The 25,887-nt window shown below is 42.3% G+C and overlaps 2 protein-coding genes across 3 annotated transcripts in view; one reads left to right on the top strand and one right to left on the bottom strand.

Moving 5' to 3' along the window:
- The window catches only part of pcxb (pyruvate carboxylase b), a 291,593-nt gene that overhangs the window by 165,719 nt on the left and 99,987 nt on the right, over positions 1 to 25,887 (top strand). The gene's annotated exons all lie outside the window — the stretch shown is intronic.
- LOC146391443 (leucine-rich repeat and fibronectin type-III domain-containing protein 4) overlaps positions 11,436 to 25,887 on the bottom strand; it is a 36,909-nt gene continuing 22,457 nt past the window's right edge. Inside the window, exons 6-8 of the mRNA XM_084924411.1 lie at positions 25,420 to 25,581; positions 24,049 to 24,783; positions 11,436 to 14,676 (exon numbers count right to left, since the gene is read on the bottom strand). Of these exons, the coding sequence (XP_084780537.1) occupies positions 13,356 to 14,676; positions 24,049 to 24,783; positions 25,420 to 25,581 (2,218 nt within the window). The 3' untranslated portion in view covers positions 11,436 to 13,355. The remainder of the gene's footprint in view (positions 14,677 to 24,048; positions 24,784 to 25,419; positions 25,582 to 25,887) is intronic.

Below are 25,887 nucleotides of genomic sequence, written 5' to 3'. Positions count from 1 at the left end.
TTCCTAGTCTTCTCAACCAAGCCGCTCCTCCCTCTGTGATCGGGGGCAGCTGCTTCACCAGAGCCTCAAGATCTCTGATATTATAGGGATGGTAGACTGGTTCGCCCTGTGAACCCGTCAGTAAAGGCATAGTGAGGGGCAATTCCTCCTCTATGTCACACTGCCCTTCTCCGGTTTGCAATGCAACGCTCTGCTTCCGATTCTTTTCAAAGATCGACGGTCTTTTGTCTCTTACTTCTTCCAGAACCCTCCCAGAGCGAAGCGTCTTCACTCCTGGGAGACCCTGAAACTTTGGGGCGAGTCCTCCCATTTCCAGGTTCGACACTTCTCTAGATTTTCTTGATTGTCTTACAGAGGTCGCCAAGTCCTTTTCCAATGCCTCAAGCGTTTGTGCTAATAGCCGTGGTGTTGCTACGCCTTCTTCCTCCAGTCTTTTCAAGGTCTGTTCCAACTTTATCACGGCCTCCCGGTTGTCAGATATTTTCCCAACAACATGGCCCTGCCACTGTTCTTCCTCAGGGTTGTCAACCTTTGACCTCTGACTGGTTTTTTGGTTCGCCTTTAATGGCTGCCTCTGAAACTGCAGTGAAGGTGAATCTTCCTCTGAAGTCCAGACCTCCTGGGATGCATTTCCCTGGCTGGGCTGTTGCGGTGTCACCTGACCTGTACTCATGGAAGCCACAGGTTGAGCTTCTTCTGTAGCTCCATCTGGGCTGAAAAGAGAGGGAGGGATCAAGATCACCCCCCGTGTAGTAATTCCTTGTGATGTCCCAGCAGCTGGGTGGGGCTGACTCACTTCTGATGCAGCTGCCACTGATTGAGGCTGCATCACTTTTTGTGTAGGTGCCACTGATTGAGGCTGCGCCACTCTTGTGTCTGCCTCCTCTATGCCCCGAGCAGATGTCGATGGTATAGGATTCTCCTGTACTTCCACAATTCCTCCCTTAACTGTTCCTGTTTTTCCTCCCGGCCCCCACAGGGTGCCACCCTCCAAAGTCACCACTGGACAGATATAAGGAGGGGGTGGGGCACTCAGGAATTCCTTCAGGCTGGGATATAATATTCCCTCAGCCTCGGCTTCTTTTATTAAGACTGGTTTGGTGTCATTCACTTCCTCTTGCATCCAGTGAGAAACGCCTTGGGAGACAATCATAAGCTTGCAATACTTATTTTGTTTTCCAATCATGAGCTTCTTTTCTGCCTTCACTTTTCTCCCTTGAAAACGTCCCAAGTGTTCCTCTTCAAGCTCTTTGATTCTCTTCTCACATTTCTCACCTTCAACTTGGAAGATGGAGTGAAGAGGAGTTCTGTCCTCCAATGTCTTCTGTTGATTTTCACATAATTCCTTCACTTCTCTTTCCAGATCTTGACACTGGCGGGCAATCTCCTTTGAAGTCCCCTCAGCAGTAATTTTAATTGCTTTCTTCAATTGCTGTATTTGGTCCTTCAGTGGCTTGTATCTCTTTCCCCCATCAGGGGTCACCTTTTCCTCTTCAGCCATTTTGCTTTTCGACCTCACTTACCTTTACCAAAATGGCCGCTCTTAGGCTCCTCCCTTTGGGGTTGCCTCACTGTAGTTCCCCTTTCGGCAGTCAGAATCCCACAAGCTGGTCAAGCTTAACCTCCGCTAGGCTCTAGCCGGGGAGAAACCGCCCACAGACACACATACACACACACACACACACTCTCTAATGCTCCTTTCAAGACAAAACTTCACAAACGTCTACTGCAACAATTTAAGCACCCAAAGCCAGCAAAAACTCACTCTCACATTCACTTCCCTAACAACTACAAAGTTTTCACACATGAGAATAATCCAGTCAATCTACTATGCACGCCGTTTCCCTCCTTATAGCGAGAGACTCACCCGATCTTTAAAAGACTTTATATACACTAGGAAATCACAAACACAAGACTACAAGATTTAGTTTATTTAATATATTGAAATCCTTTCACCACACTTCTGAAACACACCTTCACCTACCCAAAAAGAAAACTGAGAAGCAGAGAAATGGAGAAGTAGGGAGATGGAACAAAGCCAGCAAGTACACACACACACAGAGCTCCCCACAGAGCCCCCTCTCCTCCTCTCAGAGAGAGAAAAGAAAAGAGTTTTTCCTTTTTTCACTCTGCAACCACACAGGAGAAATTCAACAGACAGTTTATACCGCTAATTTACACCTTATTTACACATTATTTACACATGGGCCCATATAAACGTATGAAAACACCATATGCCAGAACAACTTATCTTCTTTATTTCTCTACCGATATTCCTAAGTTTTTGACTAATTTAAAAGCATCTTTCAGCCCAGGGCCGCGCCTTGCTAATCAATTAAACCCGCTTCGAGGACGCCCCCGCCGAAAGCGGTCAGATTCCTAAGCCCTACTTAATTTATAACTGCTCCCCGCCAGGCAACAAGGACCTCCACCAGCCACGTGAAATATCCCAGTTCACGCTTTTGGCTTTACTTAAAGTTCACAAGTCCCCGACGTTAAATAGTCACAGCCGGGTCGCACCCTGTCACTCAAACAGCGCAGTAAGAAAAGTGATCCCCTTGATCACTTTAGTTTTTAAGGGGGGCTCGAAATCCCCCGGGTACCACCCGAGCTTTTAACCTGACCGTGCGTCCACGATCAGGGGTCGCCGCCACCCGCTGAGCAACTGCGCTCTTAGGGGCCGCGCCCCAGTCCTAAGACAATTTATTCAAGTGTATTATAAGCATCACTCCCGGGTCTTAGCCCGCGGTTATTTCGACGCCCGAACCGCGTTCTGCTGATCAATCAGACCGAATACCCTAAACTACTGGTTGGCTGGCTGGCCTCCCCAGTCAACCCACATCACTTTAAACACACACCGTATTGACTTAAACACATAACCTCTTAACTCAAAATTCCCCCCAAAATAAACAGCAATAAATTTAGTCAGTCCAATATTCCCTGCTTTTAGCACTAATTACCCCAAAATCACTATGGACAGACACCAGAAGCCCATACTGAGTGAATATTATTAAATTTAGTTTTAACTTCCAATTTAGCGCCTTTGGATAAAAATCAACAGGTGGCACTCACCTTCTAGTTCGCCTGGCGTGTCACTCAGATAAGCTGCTGGCCTTCCGTCCCTTTGGCACCTCCAAGCCGCACGCTCCTCTCTTCCCCAACCAGGTTTCGGCACCAAGAATTGTTGAAAACTCGTTCGATTTGGGCAAGAGAAGTAAGCAGACTGAGTCCAGGTAGGTGCCAAAAATAGTGATCTTTATTTACACACTTGCGCAGAGTGTGGGAAGAAACTTGCAACAACAATCTTACAATCTTCAACGAGCAGACCGCTCCCCATCCTTATATTACCCTGATGACGTCACAGCTAGATCTTACTGGAAATGATAACAGTTCCAAAGTTCTCCTTATATAGGCATCCAATACTACTTTCGAGACAAACAAGTGTGTGATATGTTGTGCAGTTTTGTGAGACTGTGTGTCCAACCGAGAGATTGTCCTGAGACGACCTCCCTGTTCTTAGTACGTGCAGGAGTGAACGTGCGTACTTTCCATGACTCTCTATGTGCATGTTGGTGTAGGCCTGAATATGTGTGTAAGTGAATGTAGAAGGCCCTACTGGACCCACAGCTTCGAGAGGTGTGAATACAATGATATGGATACCATTTGCAACAGCTTAAGCAGATAGAATAATAGAGAACAACAATAGACTAATTAAAGTGATGATAATATGCATACATTAATATTTTGATCAGATTACCATAGATATAATTCAGAGATTATTCTGTCAACTGGTTCAACAATGATGAATGATTGATCAATGATAGCCCTGATTATAAATTGTCACCATGAGAATACAAAATAAAATATCTCTTGTCCACAGGGGCAAGGTTAAATTACTTACTGGTTGCTAAGATGCAAAGTCAAAGGACACTTTGAGCACACTTTCAGCAGTTTAGGTGCTAAAGTTGCAAGTCAGTGTTTGAGGGTATAAGACAATGTTCTTAAATCAGGTCGGTCAGTTTATTATAGTTTATTCTGTGAGTGACTGATTTGGTTACGAGCTGAACGTGGCAGCCGAGAACAGTGCAAGTAAAAGTTGTTGCCTCTGAGAGAAACTCGGCCTGTCACATGCATCTTTCCACTACTTTCTGTAATATTTCAAACTATGCACTGTTAAAAAAAAAATACAAAAACTATTTTTTGTGGATGCATTTGCATTGGTGCAAACATGCATATTTCCATTCCGACTCTTGTTGAATGCTTACAAGCAAATGTTTGGTTCTCATTAGCATCAGTGCAGCATTTATTCTAGGAATGTTGCCACAGATAGAAATGTTGCATTACCATCAGGCCCTGTGACCATTTCCCAGATGACTTGATTTTTCTTTCAAATCTTTCCTAGTCCTTTTTATTGGTCTAACAAAGTTTCTTGGTTTCTAGATGAGGGCTAAAGAAACCTAAAATTTTCCACAGAATCTGTCTTATATTGGCTCTCAGACACAAAGAAATCCTACTGTCAACATCACAGAAAAGAAACTACAGAAGGTCCCAAGATGAGTTTTTACTGCATCTTTCTGATCATGAGTATGAAGGAAACCTGATGTGTCAGAAGAGTAGGTGGTGGCATGGAGGACAAAAGACAATGAACAGTGGGAAAAATGATGAAGAGAGGGCAGGAAGCTCCCCTTTCATTCTTTGTTCTGGGGAAAAGTGGTGAAGAGATGGGCAGTGGGTGGCATGTTGAGAGATAATGATGAGCTGAGTTCCTGTGGTGAAGCAAGGAAACGGAGGAATGTCGCATCAGGGGCAACGTATGAGAAGATTGTTCAGAAATAAAAGCATACTGAAAGGAAACGCAGAAGTTGAGAAACATCAGTGAAGAGGTGTAGTGGTAAACAGAGAAGACGTTGTGGAGACGTAGAGAATAAAACCTACTCCTATTTTTAAGGTACCAGTGAAATGGCATTCTCCTCTAGTTGCAGCAGCGGTCAATCAAACAGGAAGGTGCAGAGTTGAAAGAACGATGGAAGTGAGAAGAAATGGCTGCAACAGCAAGCACTGCTCTGATGAAAGTGGGGAAAAAAAGGGACAAACTAAGTAAATGGCAAGTTTGAGACTGACTGAAGGTAGTAAGTGACCAAGAAAGGGGGTGAGAGGGGAAAGAGAGGGAGGCTGGCAAGATGCAACGAGTAAAATTTAAGGAAAAGAAAGAATCTTACTTGATTTAGATAAGAAATCAATTACCAAAAATGAAAACTCAATAGGTGTCCCAATTTTCTCATTTTAATCTTTATCTAGTACAGTATAGATTCAAATCACTGTTTCCTATTACACTGATTTACAAAATTAACTTTAAAATTTGGTGAAATGAAGTTGTAATATCTGAAATTCAAAGTATTGTGTGAAATATGCTATTTGGGCATTTCTAAGAGTGAGTTTCTTCACTGAAACCAGGAATGACCTGAATACTCTTGAACCTTGAAGTTTAAACTGGGTTGGATGCTTATTTTAAATATGACCGGTCTTCCTAAACTATTCATCCAGTTTTATGCTCGTATGCAACACAATTGTCAAATTTTAAATTTGACGATCCCAGTGAAATGCCGCAAAAGTTGTTGTTTAAACTTGTTAAAAACATTTAATCTGAGTTTTTCTTTGTGTAAAACTTTTTTAATGTATTGAGGGGAAAAGTGATCCAACAGCTGTTTTAACTGTTACATTGTTGTTGCATGTTACAACTTCAAAAATATTGTCAACTAGTGTTGTACACAGACAATATGGTGTGAAGCGGCTCTGCAGTCTTTAGAGCTTTGTGCAAATTACAAGTTCAAATTCATGGCGATTGTGGCAAACTGAACGGCGACAAAATTTGCAAGGGCAAAGCAGCTAAATGAGAGCGTGTGTAATATTTGACTAAGCTGCTAAAGTACCACGCTGATTTCTGGGTTAATTTTCTTTTCTGCTTTTTAGAGTTTTTGAAACTCCGATTGTGCAGTAATTCAGGGAAAATTCCACATTTAGGGTTTAGTTCTTAATTTAACCTTGAAACATCCTCAGATCTTTATACCCAGTTACCTTTTGCTGTATGTTGCCATACTAAAGTAACCTATTACTATCTTTGTTTTTTCTTTTTTAAAGAATGAATAAAGGGGATACTGAGAAATGCAGGCAAATGTGGGAAATGATGCAGAAAATGAACCATAAAGGGAAAACTGAGAGACAAGGACAGAGGGGCAAACATGAAATGCCACAATGTATTTAAGTGAGATAAAAACTGAATGGAGCCGACTATTGTTTTAGCAGTGCAGTACTGCTATAACAATGAAAACTGAGGACCAATAAAAGACTCAAACACTCAGTAGTCGGGCTGAGAATGAGGCAGAGAATATTGTCTTACAGTGAGGAGAACATATTAAAATGAGTGAAAGAACTGGCAAAACAATAGAAGAGCCAAGCGATGGCGTAGAAGAGAGCAGGGAGGTCAGAGAGAAGTAGAGATTACGAGTGAATGCAGTGAACAAAGGATTGAATGAGAAGTCGGTGAAGGAGAGCAAATTAGATAGAAGGCTAAATTAAAGATTGTGGAGAGTGTGAGAGGAAGGTAGTGAGAGAAAGAAGAGAGGAAATGATGCATGAAGGTAACGCCGTGCAGGAGGCTTTGTCTTATATCATTTTAGCACCTCTCTACTTCCAGCATTGGCTCCACTCCTCTTTCCTACTGTTGCCTTCTTTCTCCACGCTTGCTCTTTAAAGTTGTTCTGTGTAGCATAAACTGCTAACTTGATGGAATTAAACAAGCCACATGTTTGCCTCATTATCGATGTTTTGCACATTGCCTATCAGCTCTTACATTTGGGTAACACTTTTATTCTATTCGGATGCTCAGCTGTCTGTAAGTGTCTAAATAAGGGACTAAGAATGAAATCTGATTCGCTGTGTCATGCAAGGTCAATTAATCTTTCTCCTCCCAATTTGCTACAATACAGGAGGTCTCCTCTACGCTCTCTCCCTTGATCTGTAGCTTTCTTTTCTGCAACAACGTCTTCGAGACTTGCTAATGATACGGTGATTGCAGTAAATGCAAGGGTAAGACTGTTAATACTTTAAATCGGTGCATAAATATTGTCAAGGTTCCTTTAGATATGACTGTATGGTAATATTTACATGCATGTTCGTCAACCTTTGTCATTAGCTGTCCCGAAAACCTGTATTTATCATTCAGACTGCATTTCCCCCTAGCCTTGTTAACCGTGATTGGAAAATAATTAAATACTAGACAGGAATGGTGATTAGTGTCTGGCTGGTTTCTATATGTTGAAGGCTCAGGATAGCGTTTTAATTTGAAGAATCAATGAATAGTGCAGCTTAATGGTAAAATTACATCTTTTCACACAGATGACAATTTTAGGTTTACTGGAAAGGTGTTTTTAAGCCATGTTTTTACAAATTTCAGCTTGACTGAACAGCATGATTAAAGTCTACTCACAGTAATATGCAGGTGTGGTGAAAGAGCCATCGTCAGTCTGTCTGTAGAGCAAAAATTTAGTTAAATCAACTTTGCTTAAATATTTTCAGTGGGGGAAATCATTTGATCCCCTGCTGGATTTGTACATTTGCTCACTTACAAAGTGATGAACAGTTTCTAATTTATGTAGTAGTTTCATCTTAATGGGGAGAGACAAAATGTCAACTGTAGATCCTGGAAACCCAGTGAGTTTTATAAAAGATGACTTGAAAGAGATGCATGTCATTGACTGAAATATCTATCCTCAAGCAAAAAATAAACCCCTGTTTGCAAGCCCAGCCGTGCAGTTGGTCACCAGGTTTCCGTACATCTCAGGTGGGATTTAGGCTCTCTGCTCTTTAGCCCTTCAGCTCCCTTCGCAGCTTTTCTACAGGAGTGAGGTTACTCCATGACATTAATGTGCTTCTTCATCAGCCTCACTGTCATGCTGAAAGGCTCATCCACAACCCTTGCGGCACACAGTCCCGTTCATTGGCCGCTCAAGTCCCCAAGTCACGTTGATGCCGGGGAGTTTGATATTGGTTTCGTCCGATCCACACTTTTCTCCCAAGCCTTCTCTGAATCGTTCAGATGATGATCATCCTCGCTCCATGAGGTGAGATCTGGCATGGAGCTCAGACTGAGGGCAATTGATGGTAATTTTATATTTCTTCAAATTCCCGACTGATCGTGCAGTTGTCACCTTCTCGTCAAAGCTTATCGCTGATGGTCTTTTAGCCCAGACGATGCAATATTGTCCCTGATATCCTTTCACAGTTCTCTGGTCTTGCCCATGGTGGTGCACTGATTCTGTGGACAGGTGTGTTTTATACACAAATCAGATGGCTTAAAGGTGATCAAATACTAGTTCATTCAGTGACATGCAAATCAGTTTATAACTTTTACGTAACGTGTTTTTCTAGATTTCTTTCTTAGATATTTTCTCTCCATTTAAAGGAAAAGATCATGAAAATTAGAGGCTGTTCATTTCTTTGAGCCAACTTACAATGATTATTCTACCAAGTGAGCTTAAGAGAAACAATGCTTTCCTTGTGGACGTTACTTATCGCTGTAAATTAAACTCTCAATCTCACACTTATAGCCACTGTATCCTGTTGACACTTGACGTAAAAGTGACTAATTAGGTGAGAAGCCCCGCTTGATTTCTGCTGCTGCTCCGTACTGCATTCACTAAACGGTGATTTAAAAATGTATTCTACTCGTAGGTAAAGCGTAGTATCTGAGAGGTGTTTCCTGTGTGCATTTTCTTCTTCATATTTGTAATCTTCAGCTTTACTTCAGAACCTCATTTTCAATAGCTTTGTGTAGTCATTTGTCATAATTTCAGGCTGGTGAGACAGCTGCGTAGCACTCATGGAGTGTTGGGGTTGGTAATAACTTTTTCTCAGATGTTCATGGGATGTTTGTCCATTAGACAGATGTCTTGTCTGCTCCTTTTTTGTCAAGGTGTGCACTTCAGTATGTTCTATAACTGGTCCAACTGGTATCTAGCACGTTAGCTGCTGACTCTTAAAGCATCCTGAGTAAGCAGTTAGTCAGCACACTGCAGGGAAATGCATCATACCTTTATCATAACTGCAAATGTCAGAGGAAGTTTGGCTGCTGGCAGACACGACCTTTCGGGATGCACCAATAAGACGTGCACGCAGAAACATGCAAACGCTGCCAGAAGGTTATCTCGCAGTGCACAAACACACGTTTGTTTGCTGAAAGGTAATTTTGTCTGTGGCTGTGAATGTTTGAATGTAACTCAGCATTTTTTTTTTTTTTTTTTTTAATTGTGTGAAATTGGGACAGGTTTTTGCCATCGGCAAAAAAAACCAGGGGGAGAGTTGTGCTGCATTGTTGGTCTTGCCTGTCACACTTAAGTGCACCCATATACACGCAGGCAGACACGCAGTTTTTAAAGGTGACTGTAGCAAAGACTCTGGCCACATTAAAAGGAAGACTCTTATGAGTTTTAAATCAAATTGCCCTCCAGTGCAGAGACACGCAGGTGCGCGCACACTTTCCAGCACACCCCGTTTTACTCCCCCTGTCACTGTTGATGGTCTCAAATTCGAACAGTCTGCCACTCTAGCATTGCCGGGTGTCTGATGCTCAATGCACAAGAGGAAAAAAAAGGACCCTTTTTACCCCATCCCTGACGTTTACTTTATGGTTAAAATGAAAAGACAATTTGCATTACAAAAATAACACACACAGACTTATCACACTGTTTGATTTCGATCTCTTCCTTAAACAGATATAAAAAAGTGTCTTACTTATGGGCATACTGTGGACACTGAGAGGCACACAGTGAAAGCCAAACACACTGATCATCTCCGTCCTCGACTTCTATCTCTATGATAAGGAAAAGTGAAGGAAATAGTCTGTCTCCAAGTGTTTCAGTAGTCTCTCAGCCACACCCCTCCCTCCATATCTATCTTCATTTTGGCAGCATCTGCATAGGACTCAACAGAAAGTGGAGACGGGAATTAAAAAAAAAATATTCATGAAATATAAGACTTTATTCTCAGGTGGGCTGAAAGACTAATTGGAGTAAATATTAAACCGAAGTAAAATAAACAGTTGTGCAGCCCTGTGCAGGAATCAGTTCATTTCAGCTAGGGATACAATTAATCACAATCTCACTAATGATTCATGTTGGTTTTTCCTTCCCCCATTTTTTTTTGTCTTTATTTTTTTGCCAGAGACACACAGAAATCTTCAAGACTTAATGTCCTTCATCACAACAACATTTAGCTACTGTATTATTGCTGCGATACAACATTTCCACTGTTGATGCTATCTTATTGTCGATGTTTAGTGACGCACCAAATTCAGCCCACTGTTGAAGTGTTTTCTCAGCAACAAAGTGAAATGAGTACGAGAAACTCAGATTATGCTGGTGGGATAGTTTTTCCCCATCTAACCTCAGAAAACCTCAGAAAAGGGCAGAGCTAGATCTGTTCTACCTCCGCTTCAGCTTTTTCCGCTATGACCTGAAAGATGTAAATAATTAACAGAAATGATGTTTTGGTTTGATAGTTCATGTTTGACAATTTTCTTCTTCTCGTATGTTTAAAAGTTTAATTAGTTCTGCTCGGATGCAGATTGCTGCCAGCTCGCATCTCGCTTCGTTTCCAAGTGAGTGTTGATCTCAGCTGCAGATAGCATTGAAAGGAGCTTGTAATGTCTTATATTGAAATACAGAGCCTGTCTGAAACCAGCTAATATTGTTGATAATAACAGAGCATCGGTTTCAGGATCCATTAGCCTGACAGCTTTTAGTTCCCGTTCTGTCTGTCTGTTGTCACATCAGCACTCTTTCCCATTCTGTGTCATATCCAATCTGTCCTTTGAAATCTTGTTTACACCTTTTTTCCTTCTAAACCCATTTCTGTCTGTTCCTGAGCTCATTGATCTCCCTTCTCCAACCAGTTTGCTTCTTTTTATGTTCTCTTTTCCTCGTGTTTTTTTTCTTTACTGTAAGAAATGTTTTTAATTACCATAAGAAATGTTACTTCAGCCTTACCTCCTAATCAGCTCTACTGACTGACAAGTAAACAGCTTCATTTTCGCCCCACAGATGTGCGTGTGCGCTGCAGCTTCTTTGACTCACAAGTTTGCCTGGAGCTCAAAACATTTTCACGAGGACTGACTCATCTTCATAATTCTGTCCAAGTGCAAACTAAACCAAAGCAGCATTGGCACTTTTTTTTTATTAAACTATATCCAATCTAATTTTGCAATAGATTTAAATATAACACTGAAATCTGCTATCGGAGATGCACCAAAATACACACGCACAATATTCACATGCAGTGCTTCTTTTTTTTTTTTTTTTTTTTCCACGCATACACAATGTACTTAAGTAGTCAAGCGCACAAACATGACACATGGCCACGCGTTAATGACTCAGTCTCAGTTCCATACATGTAAATTTTATTATTTATATCAAGTCAAGAGAACAATATTGACTTTGGCAAAATGAAATGAGAACAGAAAGGAAACGACATTGATTGTTATTATTGGAATTGGCTTTGTTTAATAGGCATCTGTGTGTGCGTCTGTTTTGGAGTGTGTGCTTGCCAGTTTGTTTTGTGCTGTGTGCTTATTCTTGTTGTTGTTGTTGTGGTAGTTTAACTGCCTAGTCATAATCATGTTCTTTCCTACTCATGAAGATTTCTTGTCTAAAACAAAAAATCACACTTTTCATAGTTTGCGTTCGATCCTAGAATCACTCCCCAGAAAACTTTGAAAAACAAACACATGGTGCGACAAGTAACATTATTTTATTTATATACTATATATGTATGTGTGTGTTTCTCTCTGATAGAGGTTTTTAAGAGTCTTCCAACAGATTTTATAGCGTTTAGTGGCTTCTGCAGCAGTTTTTGAATCATTTACTCTTTGTTTTTTGTTTGTTTTTTTTTAAACTGCTTCCTTTCTGAGAACATTCAATTTGGATTTACCATGAACCCATGTGGCACAAAGGAGTTTGAAGTCACACAAATGAATTTGAAATTTTAATTCCCATTTAAGTTTCCGCTTTCTCGCCATGCTACACTGCTGAAAATAAGTTGTACTGGTTGTGGTGTATTTAAACATTTCGCTCTGCTTTCACTCTCAGTGGAGCTCAAGGACGCCTCTCACCTTAATTTTTAGTATTTTTTTTTTCCTTTCTTTTTTACAGCATATCCAGAAAGCACTAAACATTTTTGAAACATGGAGTCTAGTTCACCGGCTCGCCCCCCCACCCCACGAACATTCATATACACACAGGCACACAAATGCATCCTGTCCCTGATCCATAGATGCATGCACACTTGCGCATCCATTAGCATTATTCATCTGTTTGGTCCATTATCATCTGACATCCAATACGATCTCGTCTTTTACAAATGCACACGCTTACACGTTCCATTGTGCGCTCCCGTCTCCATTTTGTAATCCATATCAACTCCATTGTAATTCCAGTGTCTTTCTTTTAATAATGTCTGGGCTCCCCTCGTTGTTTCCAGCCTGTATCGATTGATCATGTCCAATGCACCCAGCTCTGTATTTATACTCCCATAATCCGCAGGCGCAGCGAGCCAAAATCATTGTCCAGACACAGAGGACACATAAAAGTCACATTCAGAAAAGAGCTTCAAAATGGCCGGCTGCGTGAAAGCCAAAACAACAGAGTGGGGCTGTGTCATCCAGACCTTTTCACTGATGCATTTCTGTCACAAGTATTTCTCCAGTATTAACAGTGGTGGTGTTCTTGATCCAGTGTAAAGCCTCATGGTGGTGTGGGAGCTGAGACTCTGGAGAATTGAATGGTTGTGTTAGTGTGATCCACACAGGTCACAACATCTCCTTCTCTGCTGTAACCTTTGTTCTGTTTCCTTACTGCTATTTTCCCTCATTATTTCCTTAATTTACATCCCCCCATGTCCCTCTCACATATTTTTTTTCCTTTCTTTGTCACTGCGATGATTGTACTTTCTTTCCCCGTCGCCTTGAATTTTTAAAGATTTTCTTTTTTATTAATTAATTTATTTTTTGGTCACATTTCTCTGCCATCACTTTCAAGGTTCCTCGGAGAGCCTCTTACAAATCCTGACCTCACTTCTTGGTGTACTCTCTCCTCTCACCTCACAGGGCAAATCAAGAAGCTGCATTCGTGACACTTGAGTCACTTGCTCTCCTCCCTTCCTCTGAACTGGAAAAGTTTTTCATCTAAAACAGTTTTGCTTTTGTAATCCCTCCTCACCTCTTTGGCCTTCTTAAATCAGCATCTCATTCAAACTGTCCTCATACAGAACCCTTTATCCCCCTCCACTTTTTGTAATCCGTGCCCCTATACGACGCTTTCCTCCAGTTCTTCCGCGCTCTTTCCATTCTTTCCTTTTTCCCTACTCCTGTCTTTTCCATTATTTGCTTTCCCAGGAGTAATCCCAGTGTTAGAGTTGGAATTGGTGGCGTTATAAGCATGAATATATCCCCTTTGGAAATCACAGTGACCCCCGAACCCGCCGCTGCTTTCGCACTCGTCGCTCGTGGTCGACGAAGCTGTGCTTGCTGTCGAAGCGCACTGCACCAGCATTCCATGCAGCGACTGGCTCCGCCTTGTCCAGATGACGCTTAGCCGCTTGGCATAACTGACAGCGCCGTAGCGCCTGGCGACACTCGCTGCGGCATCAGTTGCTAGCGCGACCGAGGAGCCCATATCGAGCGAGTGCCTCCGTTTGCTAACTGTTCCACAGGCGGGGCTCAGAGGGGAAACGGGGCTCTGATAAGCCTGTGAGGAGTTCCATTTGTCCCTGCCTCTGGGTGTGACTCTCCAGTCCAACAGCTCGGAGTCTCTCAGGGGCGCCGCGAGAGAAAAACTAGCACGATTGGTCAGCTCTCGCTCCAGTCGGGGCCTTGGGCGCTCCCTCTGACGCGACTGACGGGGAAGGGTTGAGGGGGGAGAAGGGGAGTAGTAGAGGGGCGTTCTGTCACTTTCTGAGGTGTACGGTGGCGCCTTGTCCAACTTTCGCTGTCTCACCACCAGTGCCATCTCACTTCCTGCCCCTGTCGTTGTGGAAACCACGCCTCCAGCTGAAAGAAACTGCTCCAGGTTGACTTTAGGTTTCGGCCTGGGCTTAGGAGGCAGTTTTGGAGGCACAGAAGAGGCTGAATCGGCCTCTTTTTCCTTTTCATTGTCCTTCTCTCCTCCTCCTCTCTTAGAAGGCAGACCATTGGGCAGGACCACCATCATCATGTCTCCAGAACCATTGGATTGGTAGCATCCGCTACGGTTTCCTCCTTTGTCCCCACCTCCTACACTCCCCTGACAGCAGGCCCCGCCTCCTGCCTCGGTATTGCTGCTGTGACACATTATATGGTCCCCGTGATTGCAAACACGGTGGCGAACCATGAGTGCCACAGTAAACACAAGTAAAGTGACCACAACAACGCCGCCAACCAGTATGGTGAGTGTCCCGCCCAGAAAGTGGGCTTGCAGAGAGCGACAGGCAGGGTAAACATCCTTGGTGGAGAAGGTTGTGCAGCCCAGAACTTTTGTCGCAGCTAAAGATGTGATTGTGTCATCAAAAATGGCCAACACACACAGATTATAGTCCACGCCAGAAACCAGGTTCTTCAGCAGGAATCGATCACTGGTTGACGGTAAGATTCTAAAGAGGGAATAAAGGGGAAAAGAACATAGGTCAGTTACATAAACATGGACGATGCACAGAAATGCATAGCGTCTGCTGTAATTTGAAACCTGACCTCGATATTCTGACTAATCTGACCGAATTTAAGGAATAAACGGTTGAAGATTGGGAATACAAGCGGAGGAAATGGGCGTAAAGTTAGGGCTAGAAACGGCACCGGAGTAAATACTGCAGTAGGGGAGTGAGGGGAAAATGAGGCTATTGATGGGGAGCGCGCCTAGGGAACATGAAAAGAGAACTCTGTCTGCTCATTTGGAGAGCAGGAGTGTGTATGTATGTGGGGATGTATTCGCATCTTTGCGGGAAGCAAATATCACAGCAAAACTCTACACATTTGGTTGTTTTAGGTTTAATTTCTGATGTTGATGTTTGCTTTTCAGCAGAACTTATGAAATTAAGACATATATAATCTGGCTTTGGTCTTTTAGAGTGCAGATGTTTTCCTGTGTGTCTGTAATGAGTGAGAGCTTGTGTGGGATAATAAAGAGAGAAGTGCTTTGAATGTGTCCTCATTTTAAGTGTTCGAGCAGCCGTTATAATATATATATAACAAATGGGCGAGAGGTGAACAATAGAGGGATACTGGGGGGGTAAAGATGGTGAATCGAGGGAGCAGACGTTACATAAGTTGCATGTGATTTTTTTTTTTTTTTTTTTTTTTTTTTTTTTTTTCTGTGTTTGCACCTGGATCTATGTTTGTATTTATGGGATGAGGGAATAAACGTGTGTTTTCATGCCAGTGGGTTTGTGTATGTGACATGCCAGGGTAAAGTGTGTGTGGGAGACTGAAGCGCACCTCAAGTGTCGCTGATGGGTATGACTCTGCCCTCTGCATTTCCAAACCTCTTGTGTGGGCAAGTATGTATTGTAGTTTTGTTTTGCTAACCAGAGTATTTTGTTAGTAGTTCCTTTGTTTTTCCTCTGCATCACGCTGTCAAAGTCCTTTTTTTTTTTTTTTCTCCATTCGCTTTCACGCTACATCAAAGGGCTTATTTGTATCCACGTTACTAACCATTTCAGCTCCCCTCAGACCTGAGCTACATCCTATAAATGCCATCTAGGATGACTCAGACATCCAGGGAGCTGCTGCAGAAGTCCCCTAACCTTATTCAGTATGTAATGCCTCCAAACTTCAGCAGAAGCTCGGTATGATTTTAACGAGAAATTACAACGTACTATGTGACACTCCAGGTTCCCAGATAATCTGAGTAGACACATGGGGCATCGTCATTAAAGTCGTCCTCATCCGGCGGTCATTAGGTCGCTATAAATTCCCTTCTAACACAGTTACAAATCTGTCCGTTAACTCGTGCTGTGTGGTGGAGCAGCTTGGGTTCCAGGTGTATGTTTCCATGGCAAAGGCTCATTATTTGACTTGGCAGTGTAGTAATTATACTAAGAGTACCTCTTCTTCTGATATCCACACACTAAGCACTCGGGACCAATCATCTTTCCTAGCTTTATTTCCCAGGATATTAGTCATGTCTTATTTTCAGGGAATTGACATAAAATTGCCAAAATTTTTCCATAGCAACATCATAAGCACAGCATAAGCTTGAGAGATACCAATTACAAAAATAAAGCTGTACTTTGATACGCTAAGAAATGTGTATGCTGAAGCTAATTTAATCTTTCTCACAGAACTGTAAAGAAGTGTCAGAGATCTCTGAACTCATGGATTTAAACTATAGTGGACAACCTAAACATCAGCAGTAACCAGCACTGACATAATAAGATGAGAGGTTTTGATTAAGGAGTTTTCATATTCCTACAGCAAAAAGACATCCAGAGAGTGAAAGTGAAACCGAGGATTATGACCAAATATCTCAGGGATGAAAGCTCAAAATAAAACCTCTTGTGCAATCAGTCAAGCCAGAGAATTGTGAATAGCTCCTGTGAAGTCCAGTAAAGACGGGGGGTGCTCAATCAGATTTCCAACATGAAATATACAAGAGGCATCGCTCGCTGTGCTTCTGTTTCTGAATAAAAAGCCTCGGTCGTAGTATAGGCTTATCAAAGCCCCCGAGATTTATCGCAATGGTGTCAGTTCATCCACAGCCTTTATGCGTCTATATATAATTGATAGATCCCACAAGACAGAGCGACTTGACCATCATTGGAGTGATTCATGTACTCCAGTGAGTTGCTGCTTCTGTCTATCACAGGCTAATACTCAAATCTCTTTTCTTACTTTGATTCATATTAGTGCATACTGGTTCAGAGTTACATGTGTTGCTGGATACTGAATAAGAATGCCTAAATCTTATAAGATGATATTCTACACCAGCATATTTGCATCTGTCTGGATTAGCCTAACATAACTAAGCTTTCTGGATGAGTCGTTGATTTGGTCCTCCATTGTGACCATGCCTCACACAGTCATGCACACCTTTAGTCATTTTTCTAATCCTACCTTTCAGGCTCCTCCCTTTTTATTCACTCTGTCCTCCATTCTTCCCTCTATATACTCCTGTAAAGCTCTTTATCAGTCCTCCACCGTCAATGTGTCCAACTTATTTTATTTTTTTCCTCCATCAGTCTTACATGACCAGATTTCCTCCGTTTGGGTGATCAGCCTCTCTTATCTCTTCATATCCCATGAGCTTTTCATTGCGGTGTAATCACCCATCCCTCTTTTTCCTTAGCCTAAATCTGCAGTGATGCAGTCATCTTTGGTTCAACCTCTTTTACAACTTCACTTATACTTGTGCTGTTCACTCTCCTCCTCTGGTCTAATCCTGTGTATCTTTTACCTCATCTGCTTGCCTCAAATCCTTTGGTATTTTCCACCAGGCTCTACCTGATCTCCCAGCCTCTCTTCCTTTTCGGTCACTCCACTATATCTCTATTAGCCACACCAATAACCATGTACCATGATTGAGCATCCAAGGTCACTCTTCCTCCCCTCTCATCTACCCCTATCTCCTCTGCCATCTCCTTTTTAGGTATCTCTGCTCCTCCCTCATCCTCTTACCACCTCTTTTCCTTTTCACTACCCACCTCACCATTTGCATCCTATATTTCTTTTCCTCTTCCTTTTGCCCACCACCCCTCTCAGTCGTCTTTCCCACCCCGCCACTGCTTCCTCCCTTATGAGATTGTGAATCACCTCTGTAGTTGTTTTTGCTACACTGGGAGCGACAGAAATAGGCAAGCAAATTCACTAAAATATACATGGAAGACCCAGACACATTCACAAACGCATGCATCTTTGATATGCTGATTTGCTAGCACTCGCTGCATTATTCATTTTTTTTTTTAACCCGTATTTAGCTATGTGGTGTGGGTACACATGAAATAATATTCGGCTAAAACCTCTGTGCTCGAGACATTATGTTCATGAATACAAAGTGCATCTCGTGTAACTCGGACTGATCGTCTACTACTACGTAAGTTGATTGATTAAACGGCCGTGGTGTTGTCTGTATTTGCGCCAACTTTCTTTGTGGGCCGGCTTCTAACATACCAAGAGAGTTTGCTCCATCCCTGTGCTTCTAATTATGGTTAAAGCCTGCAAAGGCGTGCACATCCACAGATGCAGGAAGAAAGTAATCGAGACAAGGGAGTGCTTTGTTCAAGCTGGTGACACAGAAACGAGTAATTATTAGTACCCGTGAGAGTAAGGGGGAGAGGAAAAGAGTGATGGAGGGAATAAAGGAGTGGTGGAGCCCAATTTTTATTTTATTTTTTTATTTTTTTTCCCTTCTCATCGTACTTTCTGTCTTTTCTTGTCATTCTCGCCGTCTCACGTCTTGCTCCTCTCTGTCAGAGTTACCAAGTCTGGTGGTCTGACACCAGACAAGATTGGGCACAGAGAGCAAGAGCCGGAGGAGTGAGTGAGAGAAAGAAAGATGAAGAGGAACAACAAAGCAATTATCTCCTTCTGGCTGACATCTATCCAGCTCTCCTCACCCCCCCACCCCATGTCACGCCTTTTGTTCGTTCACTCTTTCCTACATACATTTTTAGCCTTGATTCGTCAGACTGTTTATTGCCTTGTTATCTGTCTCTCTCAATTTTGTCTGCTTTCTTCTGTTTTCCATGATCACCCCACCTCCCCTATTTTGCTTTCCTTTATCTGGCTTTTCACTTAACTCTTCCTTATCCGGCCTGATTTTATTTTTTCCCCCCTCGATGCCTGATTTGGTAGCTTTCTTTCATTTTGCGACCTTCTCCTCGTCGTCCTCATCGTTGCTCCCCCTTTCTTCACTTTAACCACCCAGATATTTATAGGAAATTCCCTGTCCATCTTTGCTACCTGCTTACCCAGTCCTTTTCCTTCATGTGACTCTACAGAATAATATAATGTGACATATGTATTGAGTGCTGACCCTGTTCTCTTCCCCTTCCTTTTGAAGCCTCTGACATGAGCTGACGCATGTATTGACACAGTAGTTTAACACTTAATTAGCTCTTCCCGTGGGGTAAAACTCTTCACTTCATTTTATTCCATCTCCTTCTCGCTTCCCTCCCTGCCCTCTAACCACTCAGCTGTCCGGGTCCTTGTTTGTTCATCTTGCTTTCCTCTTTTTCCATCTTTGAAGCCGCATGCCTCGGCATGCCCTGCTCCCTGCTCCCTCTCTTATTACATCCTTATCAATCCCAGCCTCAGCATTTGCACATATCTTCTTGCTTTTATGATTTTTTTTTTTTTTTTGTGTTGTAATATGTTGTAATATGACAAAGTGAAACCATGTGAAGATTTTGATGGATTTCTGATTGGACCAGTGGGGAAAATCATTTGCACGGCTCAGTGTGTTGTTTGTTTTTTCCTGTTTTTGTTGGCTGAACACACTGTAGTTTAGATTCTTGTCACTTTTGCTAAGCACATTTAGTTTACACGTAATGAAATGTGCTGTAAAAATAAAATTGACACTGACACATAGTTTGGTGTAGCTATAGTCAGTGCCCTGGGTGAGCATTTATAAATATATCCATAGCACAATTCAGTGTTTTGTCAAATATTAGTCAGATATGGTGGGTAATTTGCAACAGGAAAAATCTTTAATGCCAACACCTAATTTTCAGGATTTTTATTAAAGCCCTCTCCTTTTGTGACTCATTAGCCGTGTTCTCAGCTCAGTTTCTCAGCACGCTCCTTTCCTGCGGCTTTCAACCTCTCGCTCTGTACTTTTTAACAGTGCGTCCTTTTCTTAGACACAACTTTCATTATTCTCATTATTTCTCAAACTCTGCGTGATTTTTCTCTCCAATGTACTCCTCGTGCTCTCCCTGTGATCGTTACTGTTCCCATTAAGTCTTATGCCGAACTTGGCACTTTGAGTGCCCGGCAGAAAGGTCGATCATGTGGTGACTGGGGTGCAATTGTGAAAATTGTCAAAGCCACTCTATGCCTTCCTGCGCACTTTAAAGACTGTTGTTAAACCTAATGAGAACCTTTTGGCTCAGACATATACAAGTGTCATACAGATGCCTTCTCTGACATACCGTATATAGCAGTGATTCATAACTAATTCCCAACTGCTTGCCAGAGGTTAAAAATAGATGGATTTACACGTAAAAAAATCATGAAGCACAGTGAAACGGCAGATATCTTGTATAATTCTTAGTGAATAATGGATTATACAGAGGTTGGGCTCAGGGAGACTTGTGCTGAACATGTGCTGAGTATGTTTCCTGTAAAATGTCTATTTACTACATGTCAGGTAGATTTTGACTGGTAGAGGTGTCATCGTTTGCAATCCCAGCTAATTAAATGCTTCTTTCTGCTTTGTGTTCCTGCATACGGTACATGGAATATGTCAATGTGTTAATTCAGTATCACAGCTGCCATTAAAGTTGACGTGCTTCTGATTAAGACACGACCAAAAAAGCTCCACAAAGATGTAGTGTCGCTGATGAGGGTTGACGGCCTTAAACTGTCTATGACTGCATGTTCTTTGTGACTTGCAAGTGCTGACGAAAACGCGCTTTTGAACAGATGGTGCTCCATCGGTTGCTTTAAAGTGCTGGCTCATTAACATGGACTCGTGCTTTCCTGTCCTGTTCTTTGTCCTTCAGGTAGGCCAGTGCCATGTGTGGGCAAAGAAGTCATGGTAATTGCTCACATTTACCGGCAACAAGGAAATCTTTGGCAGTTCTTTTGCTGTGCTTTTCAGAATCTGAGCTTCATGTCACATTGAAGGATCAGTGACCGTGTGGTGCTGTTAAAGTGTAGCAGAGCTCCGGGAAGGAAGCTGGCTTAATGTTGTGAGGGAGCACAGCTCAAAGGAAGCCACATTCATGACATTGTACCAGTTACTCTCACAAATGCCAGCAGAATTACAAGGCATGCTAAAATGGAGGTTGGTGTTGTCTAACATACGACTGACCTTTTAAAGGATACAGTGCAGTCTGCTGTTCTCCTATCTGTATACCACCATCTTACGATGCACTTATTTCTTGTCATTTCTCATAGATTCCTCTTTTCCTGTGTTTCTGTCTTCATTTCTGAATGCTCTCTGAACTTGCCCCTCGTTTCCCCCTCTTCCCATCGTTTGCCCAATTCAGCGAGTGGCTGGTGTTTCCTCCTCCCAAATTCAGCAATAGAATACGAACACAAATCCCAGATAAAAAGCCTGAAATCTCACTGACCTGGTCTCTCCTTTTGAGTTTCTAAGCCAGACTTGCTTTGGTTGATTCCTTTTTTTCCCTGACCTGCTAGCTCGTGTGAAACTTTAGTTGGCGCTAGCTCATTGATAGCATGATGGGAAGCCATACTGGAAATGCTCGACAGCGTTGTAGTATGCTGCTTTCCTCCTTCTGTCCTGAGAGACTGAGGGTTGTGCCTCCAGACTTGTCTCCTATTTCAACCTGTTTTCCACACCGACCTGTTAAAATGGCCACTACCCTACTCTGTGACACATACACCCCTCTGTTTTCCTGGTGGTGTGATTTGTTCAGTTTGGCAAAACCTCAGCTCGCTTACTCTCCTGTGATCCCAGCTGGTCTGTGACTCATTCTTTCATGCTTATCTCTTTTCTTTTGTTTCTCTCACAGCTGAGTGTTTAAGAAAAGCATTTTACTGGTGTCAACCTTTTGCCTTAAAGAGCTACGTTTAGGTGACCAAAGAAGAAGTCTGTATTTTTATAAAACCACCCTTGAGGAAAATATAACATTAAATATTAAAACACTTAAATTTTGAGTCGAATTTAATCGAGAAACTAATTAACCTGGTATTGTGTTGTTTGATATCTCATAGTTTATGTGGAGAGTATCTTCTCTTAACCTTTGTTAGTAGAGATAACCAGCTTGCTCCCCTGATCTCAGATTATTATCCACTGAGAAATTAACACTAGTGATCAACAAGGAACTCGAGATCTCAGTGAGCTCATTTTAGGTATTACAAGCGTGTCGTGGGAGTGTAAAGAATCTGCATGTTATTTGTTTTGATGTTGCGTTCCTGTTGGACATCTCTTTATCTCCATCCTTTCAACTGCACAACCTTCTTTTCAGCAGAGGAACACTTTGCTTTCACAAAATTGCCTCGCCTCTATTTCTAAACGTTCCTGCTCCCTTGTCACATTATTCCTGTTTGCTTGTTGTTGTTTTTTTCGCTGTCTTACGTTTCTGTGGGCTCCATTTTCTCCTTTCTCCCTTATTGCATCAGTTCTCCCAACCTCCCCCTTTCTTTCATACCCAGGTGTATATCTGTGTACACGGTCTTTCTATTTCAGTTATGGATTTAAATGCCTTCCCTCCCTCTCTCCACCCTCGGTTCCTTTTTTTGTTTTTGTCTTCCTTTTCCCACGTGGGCCTTCTACTCTCTTGTCCTCCTTACTGTCAGTCTGCTTTCACACATCCTGCTTTTATCTCAATCTCACCTCAAGGTGATTTGGGTAGAACCCATCTTCTCAGTCTTCTACAGGTCTCAGTCCACATGTCTAAATTCATCTGCTTTCCCCTTCTAACTGTATCTTTCACTCATAGTATTGCTTTTTACCTCCCCATCCACCCTTTTGCATACAGCCCAGGTTCCTGCTATTTTTACTTTGCTCTCAAACGTTCAGATTATAGCTTTTTTTCCCCTCCACAATCATCTTTCCATCTCTCTGTTCTCTACAGTCTTCATAAGAGTTGCTCTACCCCTTACGATACACTTACAGCTTAATGCCTTCTTTATAATACCTGAGGGAAGCCACATTGAACCCCAGCATTACTGCCAGCTAAAATAAAAACCCCACACAAATAATAGCACAGTGGCAGCCCTTGCTCAGCCAGCCCACAGTGTCTTATCCCATCTTCCTCACTGTTTCAGCCACTGTAGCAATAACCCCACGCATAATGTCTCATCAGTCTACACTCATAAATTCAGAAACAGTAAACTTTGACTGTGTACCGCTATAATTCATGAACGGCACCATAGTATTGTACATGTAAGCACACCAAGTAGCTAAAAAAGCCGCACTGTTTTATATTGAAAGACATTAGTCTCATCCTTTAGCTTTAGATTTGTTTAGACTGTTTTCTCTCATAGTTTCTTATGCAAGTACAATATTTTAGAAATGCAAATAAAAAGATGCGATTTTTCAGGATATTGTTTTTGGTCTTCCTTTGCAATTACTTTATGTAGAACTTATCTTGTATAGCCACAGCTACATTAGAGCTGTGGGGGGAAAAAGTGGAATTTTCAAATACTTGCAGATGTTTGTTTTTTTTTTTAGTTTTACCTCCATGTTTTTCAGATCTGTACCCTGTACTTGTATGCCATGGCGTAAATAAGAGCTTTGAATCCTTTAACCACAAATCAACTTTCTAAGTGGTTATTTATCTTCCTCTTAGACTATGATGAGTCATACACTGACATAACTTATGAAAATTAGTGTATTTAGATTAAATACATGTTGCATCACTCTGTGTTATCGTGCATTTTTAGATGGACACCGTGGCCTCTCGATGTTTGTTACGCAGCTCACAGTTCAGAAACATCCCCCTCCTTCAAATCCTTTTCCACGTTATCCACATGTCCTCCCATTCTGCACTCACCCATATGCCCTGGCTACTGCCTATTGAGATTAAGTGTCATAGTGATGGAGATAAATTATTAACAGTCTCTCGTCCACTATCCCTTTATTCCACTCCCCGTTCACTTTTCCCTCAAGCTATCCGCACATCAATATGCAAGATGAACAGTTCGACTACTGAAGTGTCATATTGTAATGGATAAATATTTAAAATGATTAGCATGAAAGAAAAGGGTGGGCATGACCCTGCAAAAATACCTTTTGGAGGAGAAGCTGAGAAAGCAATCATTTGGCAAGTGTCTAAGTTTGCCATTAGATAAGCGACAAAAGCTTCTATTATTTGCATTGTGAGTAAAGTTGAACTGACCTGTAAACGAGCGTCTCATCGGCGGTGCAGTTGTACTGTATCTGATACATCCAGACAACGTAAGCTCCAGACAAACGCCCCAAATCCCATCGGACCTGAGCCGATGTCGATGTTACTCCCTGTACTCCAATCATCCTTCCTTCCTCTTCGTCCCCCTCTTCTTCCTCCATGCTTCCTCCATCAGTCCTCTCTCCTTCAGATGCCCTACCGCCGTCACCCTCTTCGTCATCCCCTCCACCTCCTTTCCCATCCTCTGGCTCTCCTCCGCGTCCACCGCCATTGTTAATCCCTCCATTTTTGGCCGTGCTAATATCCGACGAGCCCGGATCGGTCCGTAAAATTCCATTGGTCACGTTCCTGTTGTTCTTGGTGTTAACACTGTTGCTCCCAGCGTTTCCACCTACTCCACCCCGGTGAGGCAGGGGGATTATTTTGAGATCCACAGTGGCAGTTGCTTCACCTGCTGCGTTTATTGCGATACATGTATATACCCCGTCATCACGGGCGACTGTTACCAAGATATCCAAGGTCCCGTTGCTAAAGGAGCTGGTCCGGGATGAGTTTGCGATGATGCGATCATCTGGTGAAACCCAGTGGACTACTGGCTCGGGGTCACCAATGGCACGGCACTTTAGCGTGGCTCGCTGGCCCTCCAGCACCCACAGCTTGTGCGTGTGCCGAGTGATGAGAGGTGGTTCACATGTGAACTCCTCCTCAGGAATTGACCAGAAATATCTGCAGGCACAGAAAAGAGAGGTAGAGGGACATGGGTGGAGCAGATTAACTTTGCTATTCTCCACAAATCACAAATGATCAATTAACCAGATAGCATCTTGCAATGAGTCACACAAGAATAATATGTGGGACAGGAGCTTAAAATGTGAAGACCAACAGCTTCCTTCTATCAAAGCCTATCATGTTAACGTCTGTCCGCATACATATTCAAACTAAGAGACACCAGGATCCTATGATGACAAACTCAAAAATGCTGAAAATGTGAATAATACCAGACTGATGAGGACAACTCCTTTTCCTCATAAATACTTCATTTTCAGTGTGGTTTTGACTACAGAGTTAGACTAGAAATTTAGCACAGAGGGATGTAGGAAGTAGAGGTAGTTCAGAGTATCTAATTAGGGGCAAAATATCACGCCAGTGTTCTTAAAACTGGCTGCATGGACTACCTGTCCTCATGAGTTTGAGCTTAATCTCTGTTCTTGCACACTTGATCTCATTAAGGTAAGAATTAGGTCATTTTAATTCAAAACATTGTTCAGCCTGTAACTTATTACATTGCTGCCCTGTGATAGAGGAAACCTTTACTAGTTACAAGAATCAGAATAATCCGTTGACCAGCTGACGATGATTTACCTTCCAGCAAGGTGAGCAGGAGTGGCACACGTCTCCATGTCATCTCCACGGATGAGGCGCCTTAACCATAGCAGTTCACAATTGCAGTGCAGTGGGTTCCCTCCAAAATTTAGGCTTATGACAGCATTGTATGGGGTAGGACTTATTGCACCTGTCTGAGACCTGAATATAATAAAAGAAAAGCAGTCAGTCCATTCACTTGATGCCTTGCTGGACTTAGAGGTTATTTAAATGCAATATTCATAATTGTCTTTTCTCTCATTTTGAAACTAGTACCTGTAGTCAATACAAAAGAGCCTTAAAACTCATGGAGATAATTAATTTGCATTTGGTTAAATTTTTATAAATGATTTACTTTGAACATCTCTCTCTAAGAACAACTTTAGAAGGACGTCTTTCATGAATTTGTCCTTAGACAGGTTGAAGCCAATTTGGTGCAAAACAAATGTGAACATGGTATCTTCACAT

The sequence above is a fragment of the Perissodus microlepis genome, chromosome 3 (genome assembly GCF_051167445.1).
Source record: "Perissodus microlepis isolate ML-2025 ecotype Zambia chromosome 3, ASM5116744v1, whole genome shotgun sequence".
In the NCBI taxonomy this organism is placed as follows: Eukaryota; Metazoa; Chordata; class Actinopteri; order Cichliformes; family Cichlidae; genus Perissodus; species Perissodus microlepis.
The sequence above is the reverse complement of the archived record's forward strand: the minus strand, read 5'-3'. Positions and strand labels throughout refer to the sequence as shown.